The sequence below is a fragment of the Chiloscyllium punctatum genome, chromosome 28 (assembly GCF_047496795.1).
Source record: "Chiloscyllium punctatum isolate Juve2018m chromosome 28, sChiPun1.3, whole genome shotgun sequence".
NCBI lineage: Eukaryota > Metazoa > Chordata > Chondrichthyes > Orectolobiformes > Hemiscylliidae > Chiloscyllium > Chiloscyllium punctatum.
In genome coordinates, this window is record NC_092766.1 from 14,162,241 (window position 1) to 14,188,442 (window position 26,202).

Below are 26,202 nucleotides of genomic sequence, written 5' to 3' on the forward strand. Positions count from 1 at the left end.
ACAGAGTCTCCAGGTTTTAAAGTTTTGGTGAGGTGGCCCCCCCCAAACTAATATCGAGAGTGTATTGCTGGGAAAACACAGCAGGTCAGGCAATATCCGAGGAGCAGGAGAAGCTAGTACACTTTTGGACTCAGGTTGTTGGCAGGTTGGCTCAGTGGTTAGCACTGCTGCCTCACAGCACCAGGGACCCGGGCTCGATTCCAGCCTTGGCTGATTGTGTGGAGTTTGCGTGTTCTCCGCGTGTCTGCGTGGGTTTCCTCCGGGTGCTCCAGTTTCCTCCCACAATCCAACGAAGTGTAGGTTAGGTGAATTCCTGATGAAGGGCTTTTGCCCGAAACGTCAATTTTCCTGCTCCTCTGATGCTGCCTGACCTGCTGTGCTTTTCCAGCACCACACTCTCGAGTCTAATCTCCAGCATCTGCAGTCCTCACTTTCGCCTAGGTTAGGTGAATTGGCCATGCTAAATTGCCCAGTGTTCAGGGATGTGTAAATTAGGTGCATTAGTCAGGGGTAAATGTACAGTAATAGGGTAGGGGAATGGGTCTGGGTGGGTTACCCTTTGGAGGGCCAGTGTGGCTTTGTTGGGCCGAAGGGCCTGTTTCTACACTGCAAGGATTCTATCAAACATTGATGTGAATAGAATTAAGCAACAGTCCTGTTGATGGTTTGCTAATTGTATTCAGCTTAAATCTGTACAGGTGGAGAGCATTGATCGAGTATGCTGAACAACTAGGCAATGATGTCTGTACCTCTGACCCCAAGGGCCCCAGGTTCAAGCTGCATCTGCACCAGAAGTGTGTAAGTAACAGAGTCATTGAGATGTACAGCACAGAAATAGACCCTTCGGTCCAACCTGTCCATGCCGACCAGATATTCCAACCCAATCTAGTCCCACCTGCCAGCACCCGGCCCATATCCCTCTAAACCCTTCCTACTCACATACCCATCCAGATGCATTTTAAATGCTGTCATTGTACCAGCCTCCACCACTTCCTCTGGCAACTCGTTCCATACCCGTACCACCCTCTGCGTGAAAAAGCTGCCCCTTAGGTCCGTTTTAGATCTTTCCCCTCTCACCCTAAACCAGACAGGTTGACTAAAAATCCTTTCTGAACCTCCTCCTTGTGGGTAGTGTTCCTACCTCTGATCCAGAACGCCTGAGTTCAGGATCCCCCTGCTCCAGAGGTGTGTAATAACCTCTCTAAGCCCATTTGGTTGGAAATTAATTCCTGCACAACCTGGCAGATTCTTGTGGTGCAGTGGGTAGTGTTCCTACGTCTGAGCCAGGAGACCTAGGTTTTAATTCCCGCCTGCTCCAAAGGTCTGAACAGGTTGAATAAAATACCTTGAAACACAGTTCATAAGCGCTGTGCTAAGCAAGATCTGCATTGTCAAATTTAGCCTCAGTGCCTGCTTGATTGATGGTTTGCTGAGGAGTTCACCCTCTCCAACTCAGGATCTTCCCCTCCCTTCTCCCTCCCTTCTCCCTCCCAGTCCCCCTGCCCTATCCACACCTTCTCCCTCCCCCTTACCTCTAATGTCTCCCCATTCACCCTTCATCCCACCTGCCTCCACTTTCCCCTTCCCCCCCTCCTCCCCTTCCCCCACTCCCCTCACAAGACACAGGAGCAGAAATTAGGCCATTCAGCCCATCGAGCCCGCTCCGCCATTCAAATCACGGCTGATAAGTTTCTCAACCCCATTCTCCCACTCTTTCCCATAGCCATTGATCTCCTTGATACTCAAGAACCTATCTATCTCCGTCTTCAATATCCTCAATGACCAGGCCTCCACAGCCTTCTGTGGCACTGAATTCCATAGATTCCCCACCCTCTGGCTGAAGAAATTCCTCCTTATCTTCATTCTAAAAGGGCTTCCCTTTACTCTAAGGCTGTGGCCTTGGGTCCTAGTCTCTCCTACCATTGGAAACATCTTCCCAACATTCGCTCCATCCAGGCCATTCAGTATTCTGTATGTTTCAATTAGATTCCCCCCCTCATCCGTCTAAACTCCATCGAGTATAAATCCAGAGTCCTCAAGCGTTCCTTATATGTTAAACTTGTCATTCCCGGGACCATTCTCGTGAACACGTTCTAAAGCCAGTCTACCCTTCCTGAGATATGGAGCCCAAAACTGCGCACTATACTCCAAATGTGGTCCCACATAAAGCCTCAGAAGTACATCCCTGCTTTTAGGTTCAAATATTCTTAAAATAAGTGCCACCATTGCATTTGCCTACTGACTCAACCTGCAAGTTTACCTTGACAGAATCCTGGACTGGAACTCCCAAGTCTCTTTGCACTTCAGATTTCTGAATTTTCTCCCATTTAGAGAATAGTCCATGCTTCAATTCTCCTTACCAAGGTGCATGACCTCACACCTCACCACTTCCCCTCCTCTCCCCTCTCTTCCCTTTCCTCCCCTGTCCCCATCTCCACTCCCCCATCCCTCTAACTCCTCCCACTTTGGCCACGCCCCTCTCCATCAATGGCCCCACCCCCTCTCACCTTGGCTCTGCCCCTCCATTCTCTGGCCCCTCTTCCCTTCTCTGGTCGCTCACTATGACAGACCTTCCACCCCCGTTCTCAAATTCACTTGACCTCTCCATTTCCATCTTCGGCGAAAGTCTCCAGGCGGACGTTTGCTATAAACCCACAGGCTCCCATGACTACCTGGACTACTCCTCACACCCAGCATCCTGCAAATCTCCATCCCGTTCTCCCAATTCTCCTGCTCAGACAAGGAGACGTTCCACTCCCACTTGTGCCAAATGTTCACCTATTTTGAACAACGTGCTTTCCTCTCACCTCTGTTATCCAGACAGCCCTCCAGCACACCTCCTCCATTCCCCGCACTGCTGCTCTAATCACCCCCCCCCCATGGAATAAAGACAGGGTCTCCCTTATCATCACCTATCACCCCAACCATCTCCACAGCCAACGTACTGCTCATTTTAATTCCCCTTCCCACTCTCTTGACATGACCATCTTTGGCCTCCTCCATTGCCACAAATCAGACCGCAAATTGGAGGGACAATACATCATCTGAAATGTCCACTTCTCTACCTCCTGATGCTGCCTGGCTTGCTGTGTACTTCCAGCCTCCTGTTTGTCTACCTTGGGATTCCAGCATCTGCAGCTTTTTGTTGTCCCCATGACACCACCCTACCCATTCCGGCCCTACACCCTCCCTCCTGGCCACACCTCCTGCCACTCTAACCCCAGCCCGTGCCACAATGATCCAATGCACTCCACCCTCACCCTATTTCTACTGGCCCCTGCTGTATTTCAACTCTGGCCCCACCCCTGCCACACTAACCCCACCCCCTGTCAATCTGGCCCTTCCTCTGCCAATCTGGCCCCACACTAACCTCATCTGCTGCCACTTTAACCCTACCCTTTACCACTCTGGCCCCGCCATTGCCACACTAACCCCACCCCCTGCCAATCTGGGCCCACCCAACAATTTAAACCCCACCCCTGCCCTACTAACTCCAGCCCTGTCAATCTGGCCCCTCCCTGAACTCTTTAACCCCACCCCTTGCCATATTAACTCCACCTCTGCCAATCTGGTCCCTCCCCTGCCACTTTAACCCCACCCTCTGCCACTCTAACCCCACCTCCTGCCACACTTACCCCAAACCCTGTCAATCTGGCCCCTCACCTGCCACTTTAACCCCACCCCTGCCACCCTAAGCCCACCCCTTGCCAATCTGGCCTTACCCCCTGCCAGTCTGGCCCATCCCCTGCCATACTAACCCTTATCCCTGCCATTCTAACCCCACCTCTGCCAATCTGGCCACTCCCCTGACACTTTAACCCCAACCCCTGCCACTCTGGCCCCTCCCCTGCCAAACTAACCCTTATCCCTGCCATTCTCGCCCCTCCCCTGCCACTTTAATCCTGTCAATCTGGCCCCTCCCCTGCCACTTTAACCCCGCCTCCTGCCAATCTGGCCCTTCCGCCGTTTCCATCCCTCCTCCCCACCCCCCAGTGCCACCCCCTGCTGCTTCCCTTCCCTCCCCTCACCCAACCCGTCATCGCCTCGCCCCGCCCCTTCAGCGCCCAGCGCCCCGCCCCCTTCCCCCTTCCCCCTCCCGCGCGAGCGGACCCTAACGGTCACGCACGAGGAGCCGGGTGCACCCTAACTCGCCTGCCGCCGCTGACGGAGACGGAAGTCCCACCCTTGCCCTCCCGCGATTGGACGGGACTGGCGGACGCGGGTCGGCGATTGGCTGTCAACCGTGCTGAGGGAACGGGAACGGCAGCGGCATCAGGTTTGGTTGCGAGGGACTGGTGTGAGGCAGCAGAAGCTTCCAGAAAAAGAGAAAGAAAGATAAAAATGCTGGGGCGGCAAGTGCTGGTCTTAAGTGAGTGTCTCAAATCATTCATTCGGTGACTTTTTATTAAATTTATATGAATAATTCCCGTCTCCGCGATCTGTTTTTAATTTTTAAGAAAATTATATTTTCTCTCTTTTTATTCCCCCGCCCAGGTCAGAATGTGAAGCGGGAGTCCGGCCGTAAAGTCCAACAGGGCAACATCAACGCGGCCAAGGTGAGGAGAAGCCCGGCCACGCCGCCTACTCGAGCGCCGAGGCTGCACCCCGGGCCTAGGCCTAGGCCTCGGCCTCGGCCTCTCCTGCAGCCGGGGGGGGGGGCGGGCCCTCACAGCAGCACCGGCTCCTGCTCGTGTTGGGGGATCGGGCGGAGCGTGGCGGCTGGGTCTGAAGGGGCCTCAGGACCTTCCCTTCCCCCTCGATGGGGCTCCAGGAGCCTTATTTTGTCGGGTTCACATGGAGCTCAAGACCTTTTATTGGGTCTAAAGGGGCTTAAGATCTTTCACTGGCTCTTGATGGGGGCTCAATGCCTTTTCATTGGCTCTTGATGAAGCTTAGAGTCATTTTATTGGATCCACATAGAGATCGTGGGCTTTTTATTGGATCCACATAGAGATCGTGGGCTTTTTATTGGATCCACATAGAGATCATGGGCATTTTATTGGATCCACATAGAGATCATGGGCATTTTATTGGATCCACGTAGAGATCATGGGCATTTTATTGGATCCACGTAGAGATCATGGGCATTTTATTGGATCCACGTAGAGATCAGGGCTTTTTATTGGGTCCACGTAGAGATCATGGGCTTTTTATTGGGTCCACGTAGAGATCATGGGCTTTTTATTGGATCCACGTAGAGATCAGGGCTTTTTATTGGGTCCACGTAGAGATCATGGGCATTTTATTGGATCCACGTAGAGATCATGGGCATTTTATTGGATCCACGTAGAGATCAGGGCTTTTTATTGGGTCCACGTAGAGATCATGGGCTTTTTATTGGGTCCACGTAGAGATCATGGGCTTTTTATTGGATCCACATAGAGATCAGGGCTTTTTATTGGATCCACATAGAGATCAGGGCTTTTTATTGGATCCACATAGAGATCAGGGGCATTTTATTGGGTCCACATAGAGATCAGGGCTTTTTATTGGGTCCACGTAGAGATCAGGGCTTTTTATTGGGTCCACGTAGAGATCATGGGCATTTTATTGGATCCACATAGAGATCAGGGCTTTTTATTGGGTCCACGTAGAGATCATGGGTATTTTATTGGATCCATGTAGAGATCAGGCCTCGGGACTGTGTGGCGTTTGCACGTTCTCCCCGTGTCTGCGTGGGTTTCCTCCGGGTGCTCCGGTTTCCTCCCACAGTCCAAAGATGTGCAGGCCAGGTGAATTGGCCATGCTAAATTGCCCGTAGTGTTAGGTAAGGGGTAAATGTAGGTGTAGGGGTATGGGTGGGTTACGCTTCGGCGGGGTGGTGTGGACTTGTTGGGCCGAAGGGCCTGTTTCCACACTGTAAGTAATCTAATCTAATCTAATCATTGGCTTTTTATTGGGTCCACGTAGAGATCATGGGCTTTTTATTGGGTCCACGTAGAGATCATGGGTATTTTATTGGGTCCACGTAGAGATCATGGGCTTTTTATTGGGTCCACGTAGAGATCATGGGCTTTTTATTGGGTCCACGTAGAGATCATGGGCTTTTTATTGGGTCCACGTAGAGATCATGGGCTTTTTATTGGATCCACGTAGAGATCAGGGCTTTTTATTGGGTCCACGTAGAGATCATGGGCATTTTATTGGGTCCACGTAGAGATCATGGGCATTTTATTGGGTCCACGTAGAGATCATGGGCATTTTATTGGGTCCACGTAGAGATCATGAGCATTTTATTGGATCCACGTAGAGATCATGGGCTTTTTATTGGATCCACATAGAGATCATGGGCTTTTTATTGGGTCCACGTAGAGATCATGGGCTTTTTATTGGGTCCACGTAGAGATCATGGGCTTTTTATTGGGTCCACGTAGAGATCATGGGCTTTTTATTGGGTCCACGTAGAGATCATGGGCTTTTTATTGGGTCCACGTAGAGATCATGGGCTTTTTATTGGGTCCACGTAGAGATCATGGGCTTTTTATTGGGTCCACGTAGAGATCATGGGCTTTTTATTGGGTCCACGTAGAGATCATGGGCTTTTTATTGGGTCCACGTAGAGATCATGGGCTTTTTATTGGGTCCACGTAGAGATCATGGGCTTTTTATTGGGTCCACGTAGAGATCATGGGCTTTTTATTGGGTCCACGTAGAGATCATGGGCTTTTTATTGGGTCCACGTAGAGATCATGGGCTTTTTATTGGGTCCACGTAGAGATCATGGGCTTTTTATTGGGTCCACGTAGAGATCATGGGCTTTTTATTGGGTCCACGTAGAGATCATGGGCATTTTATTGGATCCACGTAGAGATCAGGGCTTTTTATTGGGTCCACGTAGAGATCAGGGGCATTTTATTGGGTCCACGTAGAGATCATGAGCATTTTATTGGATCCACGTAGAGATCAGGGCTTTTTATTGGGTCCACGTAGAGATCATGGGCATTTTATTTTGTCCACGTAGAGATCACGGGCATTTTATTTTGTCCACATAGAGATCACGGGCATTTTATTGGGTCCAGGTAGAGATCAGGGCATTTTATTGGGTCCAGGTAGAGATCGGGGCATTTTATTGGGTCCAGGTAGAGATCGGAGGCATTTTATTGGGTCCAGATAGGACTTAAGGTAAATTATTGGATCTAAAGGGGCTCAGGGGTATTTGTTGGACTCTTGATGGGGCTTAGGGGCTTTTATTAGGTCTGAAGGAGGTTAGTTTGTTCTGTTGGATGTTGACGGTGCTGACGGATGTTTTTACAGAGTTGGAATGGAGCTTGGGGGCCTTTTATTGGGTTCAAAGGGGCTTAGGTCCTTCATTTGGCTCTTGATGGAGATCTGGGGCCTTTTTGTTGGGTCTAAATGGGGCTCAGGATCTTTCTCTTTGGCTCTTGGTGGGTAGGTATTGTGTCTAAATGGGGCCTCTCCTGATGAAAATGGGGTTGTGGAAGTTTTATTTGATCTACAGGGAGCTGAGGACCATTTTATTCTTGATCCAAATTGGATCTCAGGATTGTTTTTTTTTTGAAGTCATCTAGTGCTTCAGATTGTCCCTTTGTGAAATTCAATGAGATCAGGATCTTTTTCTGGGCCTCATGTGGTGGTCATGCCTTTTCTGGAGTCAGTGTGGGGATTGAGACCTTTGTGCAGTCCAAAACAAATGGACTCAAGGCACTTTAGGGTCAAAGTAGGGCCCTGAACCGGGAACCAGAAGGATTTTCGTAGTAGCTTTGGTCTTCATTCTTGTGCCTTTGACTAGCCTCCAGTACTCACCATCCAAGCCAACAGGTCAATACTATCCAGGAACCACTAAGTCAACTTGAGGTTGTATTCCAAGTAAAGTGAAGGAGCTCCAAAAATATTGCTCAGTATAGGTCAAAAGCCCTGTTATCGACACCTAATCGTTTTGTGGTTATGTTTTTCAGACAATCGCAGATGTTATTCGAACATGTTTGGGACCAAGAGCAATGATGAAGGTACAGAAAGTAACACTTGATGCATTAGACTCTGGTTTTGCAGCAACCTACCTAGACAGAATTAGAATTAGAATCCCTACAATGTAGAAACAGGCCCTCCGGCCCAATAAGTCCACACCAAGCCTGTGAAGAGTAACCCATCCATTCCCCTACCCTGTATTTACCTCTGACTACCTGCACATCAGTTTTCTCCCACAGTCGAAAAGGAGCATCCAGAGGAAACCCACGCAGACACGGGGGGAACGTGCAAACTCCACACAGACAGTCACCCAAGGCTGGAAACAAACCTGGGTCGCTGGCACTGTGAGGCACCAGTGCTAACCACTGAGCTACCGTGCTGACCCAAGTTGTAACATGCAATAGATTATTTTGGAACAGCTCAGTGTTGGGTTAATTATAAATGGGCTGGGTGGAACTAGTCACTGAAATCTGTATGTAGTCAAGCAGCTCGCTTGGAGTCATGTGTGCAGCGATTGATAGTGACTGATGTTCTTATAGCACACTGTCAGCCACAGCTGCTGCTCCCGTCCTTAAAAGAGTGGAGGAATAACTTAAATCAACGAGGGAAGACTTACAGTCATACACCACGGAACAGATCCTCTGGTCCAACTAGTCCATGTGGACCATATTCCCTAACTAAACTAGTCCCACCTGTAGCCTCAACCTTTCCTATTCATGAACTTATCCAAATGTTCTTTTAAACTGTAACTGTACCCACATCATCACTTTCTCTGGCAGTTGATTCCACGTGCGAAAAAAAGATCGCCCCTTTTTAAAATCTCTTTCCTCTCGCCTTAAAAATATGCCCCCTTGATCTGCATGTATTAAGCAACAGGAGCTCATTCTATTGTGCTGCGTTGAAGTTAATGTGATGTAATTTATTCTTCCCATCCTGTTTCCCATCCAAAAAAAAAACAGATGCTGTTGGATCCCATGGGTGGCATTGTCATGACAAACGACGGGAATGCCATTTTGCGAGAGGTAGGTGTTGTTGAACCTGTGTGATGTGGCGGTGCTGGTGTTGAATTGAGGTGGACAGTGTCAGAAGTCACACAACACCAGGTTATAGTCCCAACAGGTTTATTTGAAAACACCAAGCTTTCAGAAGGTTTGTGATTTCAAGTAAACCTATTCGACTATGACTTGGTGTCATGTGACTTCTGACCTTAACCTGTGCGAGCATTAGGTATCTGGGTGTGCTGCTTCTCACTATGTCCCCCTTAACATGAATGTGTTTGGCATAAGTGACAGCTTTCTAGCTGTCATGATTATATCTCTCATTTGCTGATTTGTTTGATTTGAATTTCTGACCATGGAGCCATGGCACACTGAATTGAGGTCTTTGTGCCACACACAGATGTACAAGAGCATTTATTTAAAACTGTGGACCTGTCTGTAAAACTCCCATCCGACAGACCCATGTTGTCTAGTTCACTATTATAGAGACATAGAGATGTACAGCATGGAAACAGACCCTTCGGTCCAACCCGTCCATGCCAACCAGATATCCCAACCCAATCTAGTCCCATCTGCCAGCACCCAGCCCATATCCCTCCAAACCCTTCCTATTCATATACCCATCCAGATGCCTCTAAAATGTTGCAATTGTACCAGCCTCCACCACATCCTCTGGCAGCTCATTCCATACAAGTACCACCCGCTGCGTGAAAAAGTTGCCCCGTAGGTTTCTTTTATATCTTTCCCCTCTCACCCTAAACCTATGCCCTCGAGTTCTGGACTCCCCAACCCCAGGGAAAAGACTTTGCCTATTAATCCTACCCATGACTCTCATAATTTTGTAAACCTCTATAAGGTCACCCTCAGCCTCCGACGGTCCAGGGAAAACAGCCCCAGCCTGTTCAGCCTCTCCCTGTAGCTCAGATCCTCCAACCCTGGCAACATCCTTGTAAATCTTTTCTGAATCCTTTCAAGTTTCACAATATCTCTCCAATAGGAAGGAGACCAGAATTGCACACAATACTCCAACAATGGCCTAACCAATGTCCTGTACAGTCGCAACATGACCTCCCAACTCCTGTACTCAGTACTCTGACCAATAAAGGAAAGCATACCAAACACCTTCTTCACTATCCTATCTACCTGCGACTCCACTTTCAAGGAGCTATGAACCTGCACTCCAAGATCTCTTTGTTCAGCAACACTCCCTAGGGCCTTACCATTAAGTGTATAAGTCCTGCTAAGATTTGCTTTCCCAAAATGGAGCACCTTGCATTTATCTGAATTAGACTCCATCTGCCACTTCTCAGCCCATTGGCCCAACTGGTCAAGATACTGTTGTAATCTGAGGTAACCCTCTTTGCTGTCCACTCCATCTCCAATTTTGGTGTCGTCTGCAAACTTACTAACAGTATCTCTTATGCTCGCATCCAAATAATTTATGTAAATGACAAAAAGTAGAGGACCCAGCACCGATCCTTGTGGCACTCCACCGGTCACAGGCCTCCAGTCTGAAAAACAACCCTCCACCCCCACCCTTTGTCTTCTACCTTTGAGCCAGTTCTGTATCCAAATGGCTAGTTCTCCCTGTATTCCATGTGATCTAACCGTGCTAATCAGTCTCCCATGGGGAACCTTGTCGAACGCCTTACTGAAGTCCTACTGTAAAGAGGTTTCAATAGATTCAACTAATTGGTCGTACTAGTTGTGTAGCAAGTTAAGATAATTTTCACTAACGTCCCGGAGGGCAGGAGAATGTTTTCACACAGCTACTTGCTGTGATCTGGAACTGTCTGAAAGGGTGACAGAAGCAAGTTCGATTGAAACTTTCAAAAGGAGGAATTGAATAAATGCTTGAAAAGAATTGCAGGGTTGTTGGGAAGGATGTAGGTCAAGTTGGTTAGATCTTTCAATGAGTTGGCGCAGGCATGACTGACTGAATTGACTTGTGTGCATCATGCTATAGTGAAGAGCTTCAATAGTCTTGACCTTGGGCATGAAATACAAAACTCTGAGGGTCCCAAGTTCCATCGGTGTTGAGTTGAGAACTGTCAGCCTGAACTGTAAGAAGTGACCTTACAACTCTTGATTCCTTAATCCTGACTGAGCAGTGACAGCAAAACATCCTCAGATTCCTTCCTCCGACTCAGGCTTTCCCTTCAATCTCCCAGATCCAGGTGCAGCATCCAGCAGCAAAGTCCATGATTGAGATCAGCCGCACCCAGGACGAAGAAGTTGGTGATGGGACCACCTCTGTCATCATCCTCGGTATGTAAGAATTTCACTTGTTGTTCAACGTTTTCTGACTGTCCAGATTTGTTCAAAACTTCCAGTAAACCTTTCCTTGAGAATTCTTGAATTAAAGAAAGTGAGTGGGTGGAGGTTTTAGTAGCAGTTGGTGGGAAGAAGCAGATTAGCCAATGGAGCAAATCAGATTTATTTTCTGGTGGTAACTGGGTTTGAATTGCGTTCCTGGTGGAAACCTTCAAACGTGCAGAGCTGCCTGAGTCCTCATGCATCGTTTTTGATCGTAATTCCTTTACTCAATAAAATGACTATGCTTACTATACTACATTTGGAAATGACTTCCCTTAATTGCCAGTGGGTTGAGGCCTTCACTAAAATTGCAGTGCCTCTCCACTACCGCGACTCCCCCCGCAGCTCTACCCTCGTCTCAGAAGGCACAGTGTTCTAATGGGTTCACATAGTGAAGTCTTGATGCTTCAAAATTGGAAAGATGCAGAAAAATCATCAGGCCCCTTGATAGCATCCCTATCTGTGAACAGCCTCCTACCTTACCAGTACTGTGAAATGCAACTGGATTGTCGTTGGCACAAGAGGATGTTAAGTTCCCAGTTGAGTGAGTGGATGGGGGAATGCATGGCTGTTTGGTTCTGTCTTCAGACAACTTGGTTTCTTTTAGCTGGAGAGATGATGTCAGTTGCCGAGCAGTACCTGGAGCAGCAGATGCACCCATCTGTCATCATTGGCGCTTACCACCAGGCACTTGAAGACATGCTCACTACCCTCAAGGAGATCAGGTACGGTATCTCTGTTTCTTGTTCACCCATACAGTCTCGAAATGGGACACATTTTTGTGTTGCCAAAAAAGCACTTCACACCAATGCATTGCATTTTTGAAGGGTTATGAGCTGTAAACTACCGTAACCGATGCCCAAGGTCTTCCAGAACATCTGTACTATAAAAGGAACAAAGAATTTGTCTTATTGTTTTATAGAATGCAGAAATGTTGGCCAAGATATTTTGGGTAAATGCCTGGAATGCCTAAGGCAAATCCCTGTTCAAATATGCAAAGCAAGCTCAAATGTTTCATAGAATCCCTACAGTGTAGAAGTGGACCATTCAGCTTATTGAGTCCACGCCAACCCTCCGAAGACATCCCACCCATACCCTACCCTATCCTATCCTTGTAATCTTGCATTTCTCAAGGCCAATCCACCTAAATTGCACATCTTTGGACTGTGGGAGGAAACCAGAGCACCCAGAGGAAACCCACATAGGCACTGGGAGAATGTGCAAACTCCACACAGTCATGCTCATAGAGTCGTAGAGATGTACAGCATGGAAACAGACCCTTCGGACCAACCCAATCTAGTCCCATCTGCCAGTACCCGGCCCATGTCCCTCCAAACCCTTCCTATTCATATGCCCATCCAAATGCCTTTTAAATGTTGCAATTGTACCAGCCTCCACCACATCCTTTGGCAGCTCATTCCATACATGTACCACCCTCTGTGTGAAAAAGTTGCCCCCACCGGGTTCAATTCCCACTTCGGGCAACTGTCTGTGTGGAGTTTGCACATTCTCCCCGTGTCTGCGTGGGTTTCCTCTGGGTGCTCCGGTTTCCTCCCACAGTCCAAAAATGTGCAGGTTAGGTGAATTGGCCGTGCTAAATTGTCCCATAGTGTTAGGTAAGGGGTAAATGTATGGGAATGGGTCTGGGTGTGTTGTTCTTCAGACTCGGTGTAAGTAATCTCAATCTATATCTTTTCCCCTCTCACCTGTTGCCCGAGGGTGGAACCAAACCTGGTTCCCTGATGCTGTGGGGCAGTAGTGCTAACCGCTGAGCCACTGTAGTGTTCTTCTGAAAAATATCTCTGGCTAGTACTGATCAGAATAGTTTTATATTCTGTGACATTCACCAACTGTTTGAAAATCTGTCACCTGCATCACTATGTTTTCACAGTACTCCTGTCGATGTCAATGACCGTGAAATGATGCTGAAAATTATCAAAAGTGCCATTAACACAAAGGTGAACAATCTCCAGATTGACCTGGCCTGTAACATTGCGCTTGATGCTGTGAAGACAGTGGAGATGGAAGAAAACGGCCGCAAGGAGATTGATATCAAGAAGTATGCCAAGGTGGAGAAGGTAAGTAGTGTACCCTAATTAACCATGGGGCGCATCACAGCCAACTCTGTCCTCATCTGGTAACCAGATTCGTGTCACTACCAGTCGGTGTCACTAGACAGTGGGATCCTCCTCTCACTTTTCCTCTCCCTGGTTGTGATGCCCTTAACTTCACTGAGATTGACTAATCGAGTATTAGAAGTATTTTCATTGGGATGACTTTTTATATTTCAAGTGGAGAACTGCTTCTACACTGTCTGGAAGTGGGGAAGAGCGTTCATGTGTCATTAATGTCACTGACAATTCAGTCGATTGTGCATTTACTGCATGCATCTGGGTTCCAGAACAGTGAGCAGAAGCGGATTGTTCAGGCGCTTTGTTCATGCAAACTGTGTAACCCATTTCTCCGCATTGACAGATTCCCGGTGGTTTCATTCATGAATCCAGTGTGCTACGGGGCGTGATGGTGAACAAAGACGTGACCCACCCACGGATGCGCAGGCATATCAAGAACCCTCGCATCATGCTGTTGGACTGCTCGTTGGAGTACAAGAAAGGAGAGAGCCAGGTTCGAGGCTTCTGTTTTCATTTGCCTTTGACTGTTCTTGAGTGTTTAGTACAGCAGTGGTGGGAGGGAGCACCAGTCAGCGAGTAATGTCATTTGATGGGTCATCTGCCATTGGTGCCCTGACAGGTATCTTTAACCCAAGCGAAACTTTATCACTCGCAAACCTAAGACAATGGATGTTCATTCAAGGCATCATGGCTAAGCTTGATATTACCCTTGCCCAGCTAGGGAAGGGGAGGGGATTGCTGATTGATGATCCTTATACCGTACTGGAGAGGGGTTACTGATGAGACCTTGTCCTCAGTGTGTTGACTCACTAACTACGTTAGTGATCTGATCAACCTCTCCAGCATCTTATCAAGGGAGTATCTCCCAGTGACATGGCGCATTCCCTCCTATACATATCCTGAACGTTGAGTATTTGAAACGATTGATTGCAAATTTTGCTTGAGCTCTGAATAGTTGACGTGTTGTTCCAGACTGATATCGAGATCACACGTGAGGAGGACTTCACCCGTATCCTGCAGATGGAGGAAGAGTACATCCAGCAGATTTGTGAGGATGTTATCCGCCTCAAACCCAACCTAATCTTCACTGAGAAGGGTATCTCAGGTACTGTGCACCAAGACACAGGAGGACCTGTTCAGTTCGGGTAGACTACTAAGTGGAGGCAGCCGCCATATCACTCTTAGAATCAGAGTCCTTGAAAAATGGGCAGGCTTGTTCCTCTCAGGTATTGTATAGAGGAAAGGTGCAGGAGTGGTATTTGCTTGATTGTGCGGTATTTATGATCAATTGAGCCAAGCTGAGTACCCCTGTGACGAGTTACCCCCAGTTCTGGTGCACATTGCTTCATCTTTGCAATGAGTATTAAAGGCTAGAACCACTTCTACCCTTCCTGGCTTACTCTGTGACCTAACTACAATCTGTTGGCTGCGTGGCCCCAGTTTCATGGTGGGTGAATGTGGCAAATATTAGTTGCCTCCACCAGGCCATGTATCTATTTTGTTCCAAAAGGTTGTGGTAAATTATATGCTGTATCATCGGGGGCAAGCTAGCGAGATGAAAAGCATCTAACTGATGTTGTTTAGCCTTCAGTCTACAGCTCTCTGTTGCAGTGCTATTTTAGGTGAAAATTCTCCCAGCCCATGTTTCCACATGCTAAAATGCAATTAACTATTTTCTTCATTCTTTCATGTGATGAGTGTGTTGGCATTATATTTTGTCCTCAATTGGTCTTGAACTGAGTGCCTTTTGGGCCATTTCAAAATGCAGCAGGGGCAGAAGGCAGTTAGTGAGGATGACAGAGTCTACAGGGGGATATAGACATGTTAAATGAGGGGACTACAATGTGGCAGATGGAATAGAATATTGGAAAGTATTGACTTATGCACTTTGGCAGAAGGAATGGAAAATATTGCTTAAATGAATGGAGTATGTAAGTAGCGAGGTCCTTCTTAAACTATACGAGGGTCTGGTCAGACCACAACTGCCATACTGTGAATTCTTCTGGTCCCCTTATGTAGGCAAAGATATATGGCCAGTTCAGAGGTGGTACATTAGATTGACTCCTGGTATGAAGGGATTTTCTCAGGTAGGGGTGAGTAGGTGGAGCTGTACTCATTGAGGTTAGGAGAATGAGAGGAGACTTCATTGAAGCAGAAAGATTTTTAGAGAGGCTTGACAGGGCAGATGTGGAGAAGTTGCTTCCCCCTTGTCTAGATCAAAGTGCATTATCTCAGAGTAAGGAGCTGTCCATTCAAGACAGGTGATGAGGAGCATTTTTTTCCTCTCTGGGGTTAGTGGATCTGGAATTATTTCCCGCAGAGAGCTGTCAAGGCTGGGTCTCAAGGCTGAGATAGAGAGATTTTTAATCAGGAAAGGAATTGAGGGTTATGGGGAATAGACAGGAAAGTGATCGATCAGATTAGTTGTGATCTCGTTGAATGGTGGCAACTGACTGAATGGCCTACTTCTGTTCCTACATCTTATGGGCAGTTAAGGCACATTCCTGTGGGTCTAGTCTCACATGTAGACCACACTGGGTAAGGGCAGTAGATGCCTTTTCCTCAAGGATATCAACGACCAGGGCCCCCATCACTGAGATTGACTTTCAATTCCAAATTTATAATTAAGCTTAAATTCTGCCAGCTGCCATGGAAGAATTTGAATCTGTATTCCCACAGTACTGCACAGCTAGTGACGTTAGGGCACTGCCACCATCCCTGTTCCTGTCTGTGCCTGGCGCTGCTATATAAACGTTGTGCACTTGGTCTGCAATCACATTGAAAGATGGTGCCTATATGCTTATGCTGAAGAGACAAGCCTGATATAAGAATCTATAGGCTCGGTCTTGAAACAATTCATTACGAGTTCAATCTAGGCAGCTTCACTGGCTGCATTTTGAAGGTTAGATTATTTTGTGGCATGCTATGACAGCTTAATATTTGCTTTCTCCTCTCTCAGACCTGGCCCTCCATTACCTCATGAAGGCAAATGTCACTGCCATCCGTCGCATCAGGAAAAGTGACAGCAACCGAATTGCCAGGTACAGTGAGCTATCTTCCAGTGGGAAACTGTGTGGCAGGGTTTTGCTGGATAAGGATTTGCTGTATACAGTGTGGAATGTGTTTCTGGAACTGGTCTCTCTTTAAGTCCCATTTCAAATGTGAAAATATTAATGTTATTCCTGAAGCACTTGGAGCAAGTGGAAAGTCTTCTCTGAATCTACACATGTTGTTTGCAGGGCGTGTGGTGCTCGGGTTGTTAGCCGGACTGACGAGCTGAGGGATGAGGATATTGGAACCGGTGCTGGGCTGTTTGAGGTCAAGAAGATTGGCGATGAATATTTTGCTTTCATCACCGAATGCAAAGAACCCAAAGCTTGCACCATCCTCCTGCGAGGAGCCAGCAAAGAGATCTTGGCGGTAAGTGTAGGCTGGGTGAGATCAAAGGTTTTCATTAGAATATTTGAGAGGGGTTTAAAATTCAAATCCATATCCGAAATTGGCTGCTTTCTTTGTTGGGAAGGAGGGTGCAGCTCCAATGTTTCCAAGTTTAGGGCAGCTGGAAGAATCCATTACTGTTGCACAACTGCAAAGCTGGAGTTGACATTTTAAACAGTGACATGTGTTCACTTGTGTGTGCAGGCACATGCTCCCCTTCCTGCAGTCTACTGTGGAGGGCTGGAGGAATTGGGGTGGGAAGTGTTCATAAGCGGTCAGAATTGAAGGAAGATGATCTACACAGCGATGGAAGCAACACAAGGATTACCAGAGGTTAAGGATTGAGGGGTTTGTAGGGGCTGGAGGAGGCTACACTGAGGTGCCAATGCTGTGGACAAATTTTAAAAATCGATCAGAATGTCAAGCTGCTTATTTAAGTTTTGCTGGACTGGCTGTGAACTGATTTGGGAGAGAGATTGAGATTCCATTCTCTTGTTTTAGGAAGTGGAGCGTAACTTGCAGGATGCCATGCAGGTGACTCGTAACATCTTACTGGACCCACACCTGGTGCCAGGGGGTGGAGCGGTGGAAATGGCCATAGCGCATGCCCTAACTGAGAAATCCAAGACCATGACTGGAGTCGAGCAGTGGCCATACCGTGCAGTGGCTAACGCCCTTGAGGTCATCCCCAGGACGCTAATTCAGAACTGTGGAGCTAGCACCATCCGTTTACTGACCTCCCTGCGGGTAAGGCATGCTGCTTTTCCACACTGGACCCTATCAGTTCATCATCTGTGATAATTAGATTACTTACAGAGTGGAAACAGGCTCTTCGGCCCAGCAAGTCCACACTGACCCTCCGAAGAGCAACCCACCCAGACCCATTCCCCTACATTTACTCCTTCACCTAACACTATGGGACAATTTAGCACGGCCAATTCACCTAACCTGCACATGTTTGGACTGTGGGAGGAAACCCGGGTGCAGACATGGGGAGAATGTGCAAACTCCACACAGACAGTTGCCTGAGGCGGGAATTGAACCCGGGTCTCTGCCACTGTGAGGCAGCAGTGCTAACCAGTGTGCCACCGTTCTGCCAGTGATTTGGTCTTCCTGGTTACTGAATGTTTGGGCACACTCCCTCCTTACTCAACTTTGAGCTGAGCTTTCTGTCCCTATCCTTCCTTCTGAAGCTACAGCATATTCACAGCTCTGGGAAGCAACCTGCCTTCCCATCCTGTACTCAACCCATCTATTACTGAAACCTTTTGCCAATCTGTTTCTCACCTGCAGGAGTTTTGGCACGGAGTGGGAAGAATCTGTGACTGTTCTGCAGAACTGCTTTGTCTTTGTGAAGTTAGGGGGTTAACTCCATTCCAGTCTCAGATCACCCTGCTCTGCAGCCATCTCTAGGATTAAAAGGATTTATCCCACCTTCTCCTTGCTTATCCCGCTCACAGATTTTTGGGAGAGTCCCTTCTGATTTGACTCAGTCTGTTGCCCAAACAGGAGTCATAGAGCTATAGGGATGTACAGTACGGAAACAGACCCTTCGGTCCAGCTCATCCATGCTGACCAGATATCCCAACCTAATCTAGTCCCACCTGCCAGCACTTGGCCCATATCCCTCCAAACCCTTCCTATTCATATACCCATCCAGATGCCTTTTAAATGCTGTCATTGTACCAGCCTCCACCACTTCCTCTGGCAGCTCATTCCATACATTCACCAAAAGTGAAAAAGTGGCCCCATAGGTTCCTTTTGTATCTTTTCCTCTCTCACCCTACCCCAGCGGAAAGACCTTGTCTATTTACCCTGTCCATGGCCCTCATGATTTTGTAAACCTTTAGAAAGTCACCCCTCAGCCTCCGACGCTCCAGGGAAGACAGCCCCAGCCTATTCAACCTCTCCCTATAGCTCAAACCCTCCAACCCTGGCAACATCCTTGTAAATCTTTTCTGAACTCTTTCAGGTTTCACAACATCTTTCCGAAAGGAAGGAGACCAGAATTGCGTGCAGTATTCCAACAGTGGTCTAACCAATGTCCTGTACAGCCACAACATGACCTCCCAACTCCTGTTGACTGTAATATTCTGGTTGAAAGGTTCTATGGTAGATACTGCACTCCCGTCCACCTCAACTCATTTGTCTGTTAAGAACTTGTCTAATGCTGCGTTGATTAAGTTTAAATGTTGAACTTTCTTTCCCAGAAGTTCGAGAAGGCTGGTGTTCTAATGACCCTTAAAAAAGAAAGATTCTCCTTACCTCTGTCTTAAAAATAAACAATTTTAATTCTTAAGTTATGTCCAATACTCTGAGTCTCCCCTACAAATTAGCTTCCTGATATCCACCCCAACCAATCTCCTCAGGATTTTCAACAAGATCGCCCCTCATTCTTCTGAATTCAAATGGGTATCAGCCTAACTTGTTCCAACTTTCCCTTCACCCCAGGAATCTGTAACGTGATCGTTCTCAGAATTTTTTAAAAAAGTAATTACCTATTTTTTCCAAATAAGGAGAACTAAACTGTACACAGAGCGGCGCTGGAAAAGCATAGCGGGTCCGGTAGCATCCAAGAGTTTTCCAGCATCACACTTTTCGACTTTGATCTCCAGCATCTGCGATCCTTACTTTCACCTAGTGCTCTAAATGTGGTCTCACCAAGGCCATGTGTAGCTTCAGTAAAACTCCCCAACCTTTATATTCCCATCCATTTCTGATAACCGCTGAGATTAATTTCTCTTTTTAAACACTTGCAGCGCCTGGAGGTTAACTTTATATGATTAGTGTACCTAATCGCTTCTGCACCAGTGAGTTCTGCAATCTCGCCATACGTACATTTTGGGTTTTGTGTTCTGTTGACCAAAGTGGACAAATTCCCTTCTAAACACAGAACAGTACAGCACAGGAACAGACCTTCTGGCCTTCCGCATTTGTGCTAACCATGATGCCATTCTAAACTAATCCCATCTACCTGCACATCATCCATGTCCCCTATTCCTTGTCTGTAAATGCCTCTGAAACATTGCATTTACATCTGACTCATTTAGAGTCGAGGCTGTTGCACCCGTTTGATCTAAATGGTGACCGATGTGTCCTCTTCACCAGGCAAAACACACACAGGAGGGCTGTCAGAGCTGGGGAGTCAACGGAGAGACCGGGGCCTTAATGGACATGAAGGAGCTTGGCATCTGGGAACCTCTGACCGTCAAATCACAGACCTTCAAAACATCAGTGGAGGTGAGTCTCAGCTGAGTGCTGAGGACAGGGGTTGTGATTAATGCAATGAAAAGGTGCTTCTTTGTGTAAGCCATTCCCTCGGTATGTGCTCCCCAGGTACTGATGTGCAGTCTGTTGTGTGTAGATCATTCCAGTGTGTGTTTGTTTCTCACAGACCGCCATCTTGCTCCTGCGCATTGATGACATAGTGTCCGGTCACAAGAGCAAGAAGGAAGATAGTCGTGGAGGAGATGGAGATGCCTCATACAATTAAACCCAGACAGGGCTGAAACAGAAGGCAGCACTGCAGCACGAAGGACCACCATGATGAACAACAGCCTCCTCGACACCCTTAACCACTTGGGATGGGCAGCCCCCTCGCAACCACAGACTCTGGAAATATTTATTGTTTAAAGAAGGGAAAAGACAGCAAGGTTCACCTCAGTCAGTGGGCGTTGGTTGGGTAGTGGGGGGTAGTGAATAAAATTACTGTTACCGTGTTTTGGATGTCTGATCAAGAGCAGCGTTTGTTTTCATTTCAAGGGTCAGCATTCAATAAAGATGGCTCCAATGTTGGAAAGTTGCTGGTTTCTGTTTCTTTAGCACTTTTTATTCCATTCTCTCCATCTCTGTTTTACTCTGGTACATGTGCTTTTCAAGGACTCTCCTGGTTGGTGGTATGTCAGCACAGCCTGGCTGGTGAGCCTCAAATACTCCATGGCAGTGGAGTGGGATCTCCAGACAGGTGAGTGAACACTCACCAGTAAATGCACAAGGGGAGGGGGTGAGGAGGGGAATGGGAGTTTATGGCACCAGTGTAATGTAGTTTCCCGGTCTCCCGCTAACTCCTGGTTTTACAATCGCACGGTTGTAACTGCACTGAGTTGCTGTTTGTGCTGGGGCTTTGCTTCCGCAGGAGTTGAGGCTTAAAAATTCCATGTGACCACCTAATGTGTGTTCTCGCTGTAGCAGAGGTACAGGTGTTGACGGTGTGAAGAATGGTTCAATTGTGGCTGCGAACTGAAACATTCCCGTTTGCAGTCACCAAAGCTGCATGTAAAACCTGCGTTGAACAGTCTCTGAATGGAATTACTAACATTCACAGATCAATGCTGGGTATGACAAGGGCTTTGTTGAATAAGCTCAGTAATAATATAAGATCTCAACGGGACTACCCTGGCACAATTCTACAGCTGTCTATAATTTCAACGGTACTTAAGTTGTCATTCTTCACAAGTGATTTTCACGAGTGAATGAGAAATTCAACTCTGTGGAGCCCTCTCCTTGCCTGAGATCTCAGCGTGCGTTTTCTCTGTTGCATTCCTGTTGAACAACAGGCCTGTCCCATAAAAGCAACAGTTGCATGACTGAACTCGGCTTAACCAAGTTGTGAGCAAAGCTGAGTTCAGTGATGTTCAGACAAAAAAATATTCTATTCCTGTTTGCCTTTTCACACGTTCATTATTTTGTTTTGAAAATTTCAGCTGGTAAGTCACCCATTATAGGGGAAGAAACAAAATATGTGCTGATGCACCCTTTAGCTCTGTAAGACCATCTCTGGTTAATCCCTGACTTTCACACTATCCTAAGTGTTGTTCGCCCTTCTTGCACCCACCCTTACTCAAAGCCTCTCACACGCCAAACTTTACCCAGTTCTGATGAGGGATCATTGACCTGAAACAAACTCTTGTTTCTCTGTGCTGGGGAGCTAGCTGGGACCTGTAGCACATCTCTTCCCATTCTGTCATTCCCATCAAGCAATGGGCTCAGCGAAGAGTGCATATGGGCATGTTGAGTGGCACTGGGCATACGTGACAATGAAGTGTCAAGCTAGTGAAGCTACAAAACAGGGCAAGTTGTATACCAAAGGTGTGAAAGCATCACGCGATGGACAGGGCTAAGCAGTCTCACAACTAACAATCAAAGCTCTCCAGTCTTTTTTTAGATTAGATTCCCTACAGTGTGGAAACCGGCCCTTTGGCCCAACATGTCCACACCAACCCTCTGAAGAGTAACCCACCCAGACCCATTTCCCTCTGACAAATACACCTAGCACCATGGGCAATTTAGCATGGCCAATTCACCTGGCCTGCACATCTTTGGATTGTGGGAGGAAACTAGAGCACCCAGAGGAGACCCACGCAGACACGGGGAGAATGTGCAAACTCCACGCACAGTCACCTGAGGCTGGAATTGAACCTAGTGCTGTGAGGCAGCAGTGCTAACCACTGAGCCACCATACCGCCCATCTTGGCTTATCCAGTTATATATACATCACAGTTTGGGAGAAGATTTGTAGCTCGGGTGCTCGTTACTGTGGTTCTGTTCGCCGAGCTGGGGATTTGTGTTGCATGGACTTGGTCTGTGTGTGTGGCTTTCCTGTATACCTTTGTGATGAATTCTCTGTTAGGTGTTCTCTGTACCATCACATCTAGGAATGGGAGTTGGTTGTCCTTTTCTTCCTCTCTAATGAATTGGATTCCTGTGAGTGTGGCATTGATGATCTGGTGTGTGTTCTCTATTTCTGTGTTTTTAATGATTACAAAGGTATCACCCACATATCTGACCCAGAGTTTGGGTTGAATTTGCGGTAAGACTGTTTGTTCTAACCTTTGCATTACCGCTTCTGCTATGAGTCCAGGGATGGGTGAGCCCATGGGTGTGCCGTTGATTTGTTCATATATTTGGTTGTTGAATATGAAGTGTGTTGTGAGGCACAGGTCCACTAGTTTGAGTATGCCGTCTTTGTTGATAGGTTCACCGTCCTGTTGTCTGTTCTGTATGTTCAGCAGGTTGGCTATTGTTTCTCTGGCTAGGGTTTTGTCGATAGAGGTGAACAGTGCCGTTACATCGATTGAGACCATAGTTCCTTCCTTGTCTATGTGTATATTTCTGATGATGTCCAAGAATTCCTGTGTCGATTGTACAGAGTGTCTGGATCCGCTGATCAGATGTTTCAGTTTCTGCTGTAGTTCTTTAGCCAGTTTGTGTGATGGTGTCCCTGGTAGTGATACTATGAGTCTGAGTGGGATGTCTGGTCTGTGCACTTTAGGTAGTCCATAGAATCTGGGGGTGTTGTTGCTTTCAGGTTTCATTCTCTGTAGGTCAAACCTGGTTATCTGTCCGTTTTCTTGTAGATTCCTCAGTATATTGTTTACCCTATTGGTGAGCTGTGGGGTGGGGTCAAACTCCCCCTTTTGGTAGGTGTTGGTATCTGCAAGTAGTTGTTGCGCTTTTTGGATGTACTCTGCTTTGTCCAGGATGACCGTCATTCTGCCTTTGTCTGCTTGTAGTGTGATTATGTTCTTATCGTTTCTTAGTGCTTTTAGTGCTTCCCTCTCCTTGGGGTTGAGGTTATGTGTTTGTCTTTTCCTTGTTATCAGGGGTACGATACGTTGTCTCACTGTTTGTTGTGTCATCGTGTTGGACAGTTCAGAAACTAACAGGCGAGATAGAGGTTCAATGAATGTTTCTATCCTCAATGATGGAGCTTAGCACATCAGTGTAAAAGTCAAGGCTGAAATATTTGTGCCCAGCTTAAGCCAGAAATGTGAGTGGCGATCCATCTTCACTCGTGAGACACCTAACATCGTAAAAACCATTCATTAGCCAATCCCTATCATTCCGGAATATCAAGGAACGACTCTAGATAACGTATAGTGCAAAAACTAGTAGATATCTTGACAACATTCTGATAATAGTAAAACTCCAGAACTAGCTGTGTCCCCCAGGCAAGTTGTTCCTGTGCAGCTACAACACCGATGTCTATCTGACAATATGGAAGGTTGCCCAAGTACGTCCTGTCCGCAATGAGCACCGATTGCCGCCCCACCGGTATACTCTCGATCGTCAGTAAACTGATGGAAGGTGTCATCAACTTGCTCAGCAATCAGTCACTAGGGTCTGCCAGGTCACCCATCACCTCATTATAGCCTTAGTTTAAACAGAGCGCAGGAGGATTTACTGCCCATCCCTATTTTCCCCTTGAATTGCGAGTTTTACTTGGGCTATTTCAGAGTGCAATGGGATCAGCAATATTCCTGTGGGTCTGAAGTCGCATGTAGGCCAGACTCCATAAAGATGGCAGATTTCCTTCCCTGAAGAGTACCACCTGCTGTATTTGGGATTCAAACCATCTGGGTCATCAGCGCAGCGACATTGCTTCTATGCCCCCATGTCCTGTCAAACCTACCCCCCTCCCCCCGCACCGTTCCCTAATTTGTAGATCAGGAGTGACATCTCAGACTGACATCTCAACCTCCCACAGGAATAGAGTCACAGAGATGTACAGCATGGAAACAGACCCTTCGGTCCAACCCGTCCATGCCGACCAGATATCCCAACCCAATCTAGTCCCACCTGCCAGCACCCGGCCCATTTCCCTCCAAACCCTTCCTATTCATATACCCATCCAAATACCTTTTAAATATTGCAATTGTACCAGCCTCCACCACTTCTTCTTGCAGCTCATTGCATACACGTACCACCCTTTGTGTGAAAAAGTTGCCCCTTAGGTCTATTTTATATCTTTCCCCTCTCACCCTAAACCTAGTTCTGGACTCCCCGACCCCAGACTTTGTCTATTTACCCTATCCATGCCCCTCATAATTTTTTAAACTTCTAGAAGGTCAGCCCTCTGCCTCCGACGTGCCAGCCCCAGCCTGTTCAGTCTCTCCCTATAGCTGAAATCCTCCAATCCTGGCAACATCCTTGTAAAAATAGTCTCGTCAGATCCAAACTCGTAGAATCCCTGCAGTACGTAAAGTGGCCGTACGGCCCATTGAGACCATACTGGCCTTCTGAAGAACATCCCACCTGGGCTCAGCAACCCATCCCGGTAACCCTGCATTTCCCATAGCTAACCCGCGTAGCCTGTACAGCTTGTAAGTTTGCTCGCTGAGCTGGTAACTTTGTTATCAGACGTTTCATCACCATGCTGGGTGACACCATCAGTGAATCGCTGGTGTTCTGTCTCGCTTGTTGGTGGTGGCTAGTTTTCTGCCTGTCTGTCCAATGTAGTGTTTGTTACAGTTCTTGCAGGGTATTCTGTAAATGATATTCATGTTGGTATAGGATCCTTAAGGTTCATCAGTAGCTGTTTCAGTGTATTGGTAAGACTACTCCGACCCCTTGGCATCATGGTAGCTCACAAAGCTACCAACACACTCAAACAGCTATTGATGAACCTAAAGGACCCTATACCAACAACCGGCAAATCGAATGTCATTTACAAAATACCCTGCAAGGACTGTAACATAGAGTCATAGAGATGTACAGCACGGAAATAGACCCTTCGGTCTAACCCGTCCATGCTGACCAGATATCCCAACCCAATCTAGTCCCACCTGCCAGCACCCGGCCCATATCCCCCCAAACCCTTCCTATTCATAGACCCATCCAAATGCCTCTTAAATGTTGCAATTGTACCAGCCTCCACCACTTCCTCTGGCAACTCATTCCATACATGTACCACCCTCTGTGTGAAAAGGTTGCCCCTTAGGTCTCTTTTATATCTTTCCCCTCTCACCCTAAACCTATGCCCTCTAGTTCTGGACTCCCCCACCCCAGGGAAAAGATTTTGCCTATTTACCCTATCCATGCCCCTCATAATTTTGTAAACCTCTATAAGATTAGCCTTCGACGCTCCAGGGAAAACAGTCCCAGCCTATTAAGCCTCTCCCTGTAGCTCAAATCCTCCAACCCTGGCAACTTCCTTACAAATCCTTTCAAGTTTCACAACACCCTTCCAAGAGGAAGGAGACCAGAATTGCATGCAATATTCTGACAGTGCAATTCTGGTCTCCTTCCTATATGGGACAGACAGGCAAGAAACTAGCCACCAGGATACACGAACACCAACTAGCCACCAAAAGACACAACCGGAGAAGGACACCTTTTTAACTGGGACAGCAAATCCATCCTAGGACAGGCGAAACAGAGCCATGAACGGGGATTCCTAGAGGCCTGGCATTCAGACCGGAACAATTTGGACCTCGTTTACCAACCAATGAGAAAAAGAACCGGAAATGATATCACCCACTGTAACAGACCAAGACACATAAATAGAAAAGGGGACAGAACACCAGCGCTTCACCAGAGGCTCACTGATGATGTTACCCAGCGTGGTGACGAAACATTTGATAACAAACCTTCCAGTTCAGTGAGCAAACTTG

At 47.3% G+C, this 26,202-nt stretch overlaps 1 protein-coding gene across 1 annotated transcript; it reads left to right on the forward strand.

The window, feature by feature from the left end:
• The first annotated feature begins 4,196 nt into the window (after positions 1 to 4,196).
• cct3 (chaperonin containing TCP1, subunit 3 (gamma)) lies at positions 4,197 to 20,609 on the forward strand. The gene is made up of 14 exons (XM_072548950.1): positions 4,197 to 4,369; positions 4,495 to 4,556; positions 7,917 to 7,967; positions 8,886 to 8,948; positions 11,096 to 11,192; positions 11,848 to 11,965; positions 13,132 to 13,318; positions 13,716 to 13,865; positions 14,345 to 14,477; positions 16,332 to 16,413; positions 16,612 to 16,792; positions 17,312 to 17,557; positions 19,919 to 20,050; positions 20,205 to 20,609. Exons 1-14 carry the CDS (start codon positions 4,342 to 4,344, stop codon positions 20,301 to 20,303), a joined length of 1,629 nt encoding a protein of 542 aa, XP_072405051.1. The 5' UTR covers positions 4,197 to 4,341; the 3' UTR covers positions 20,304 to 20,609.
• Positions 20,610 to 26,202: the final 5,593 nt, after the last annotated feature.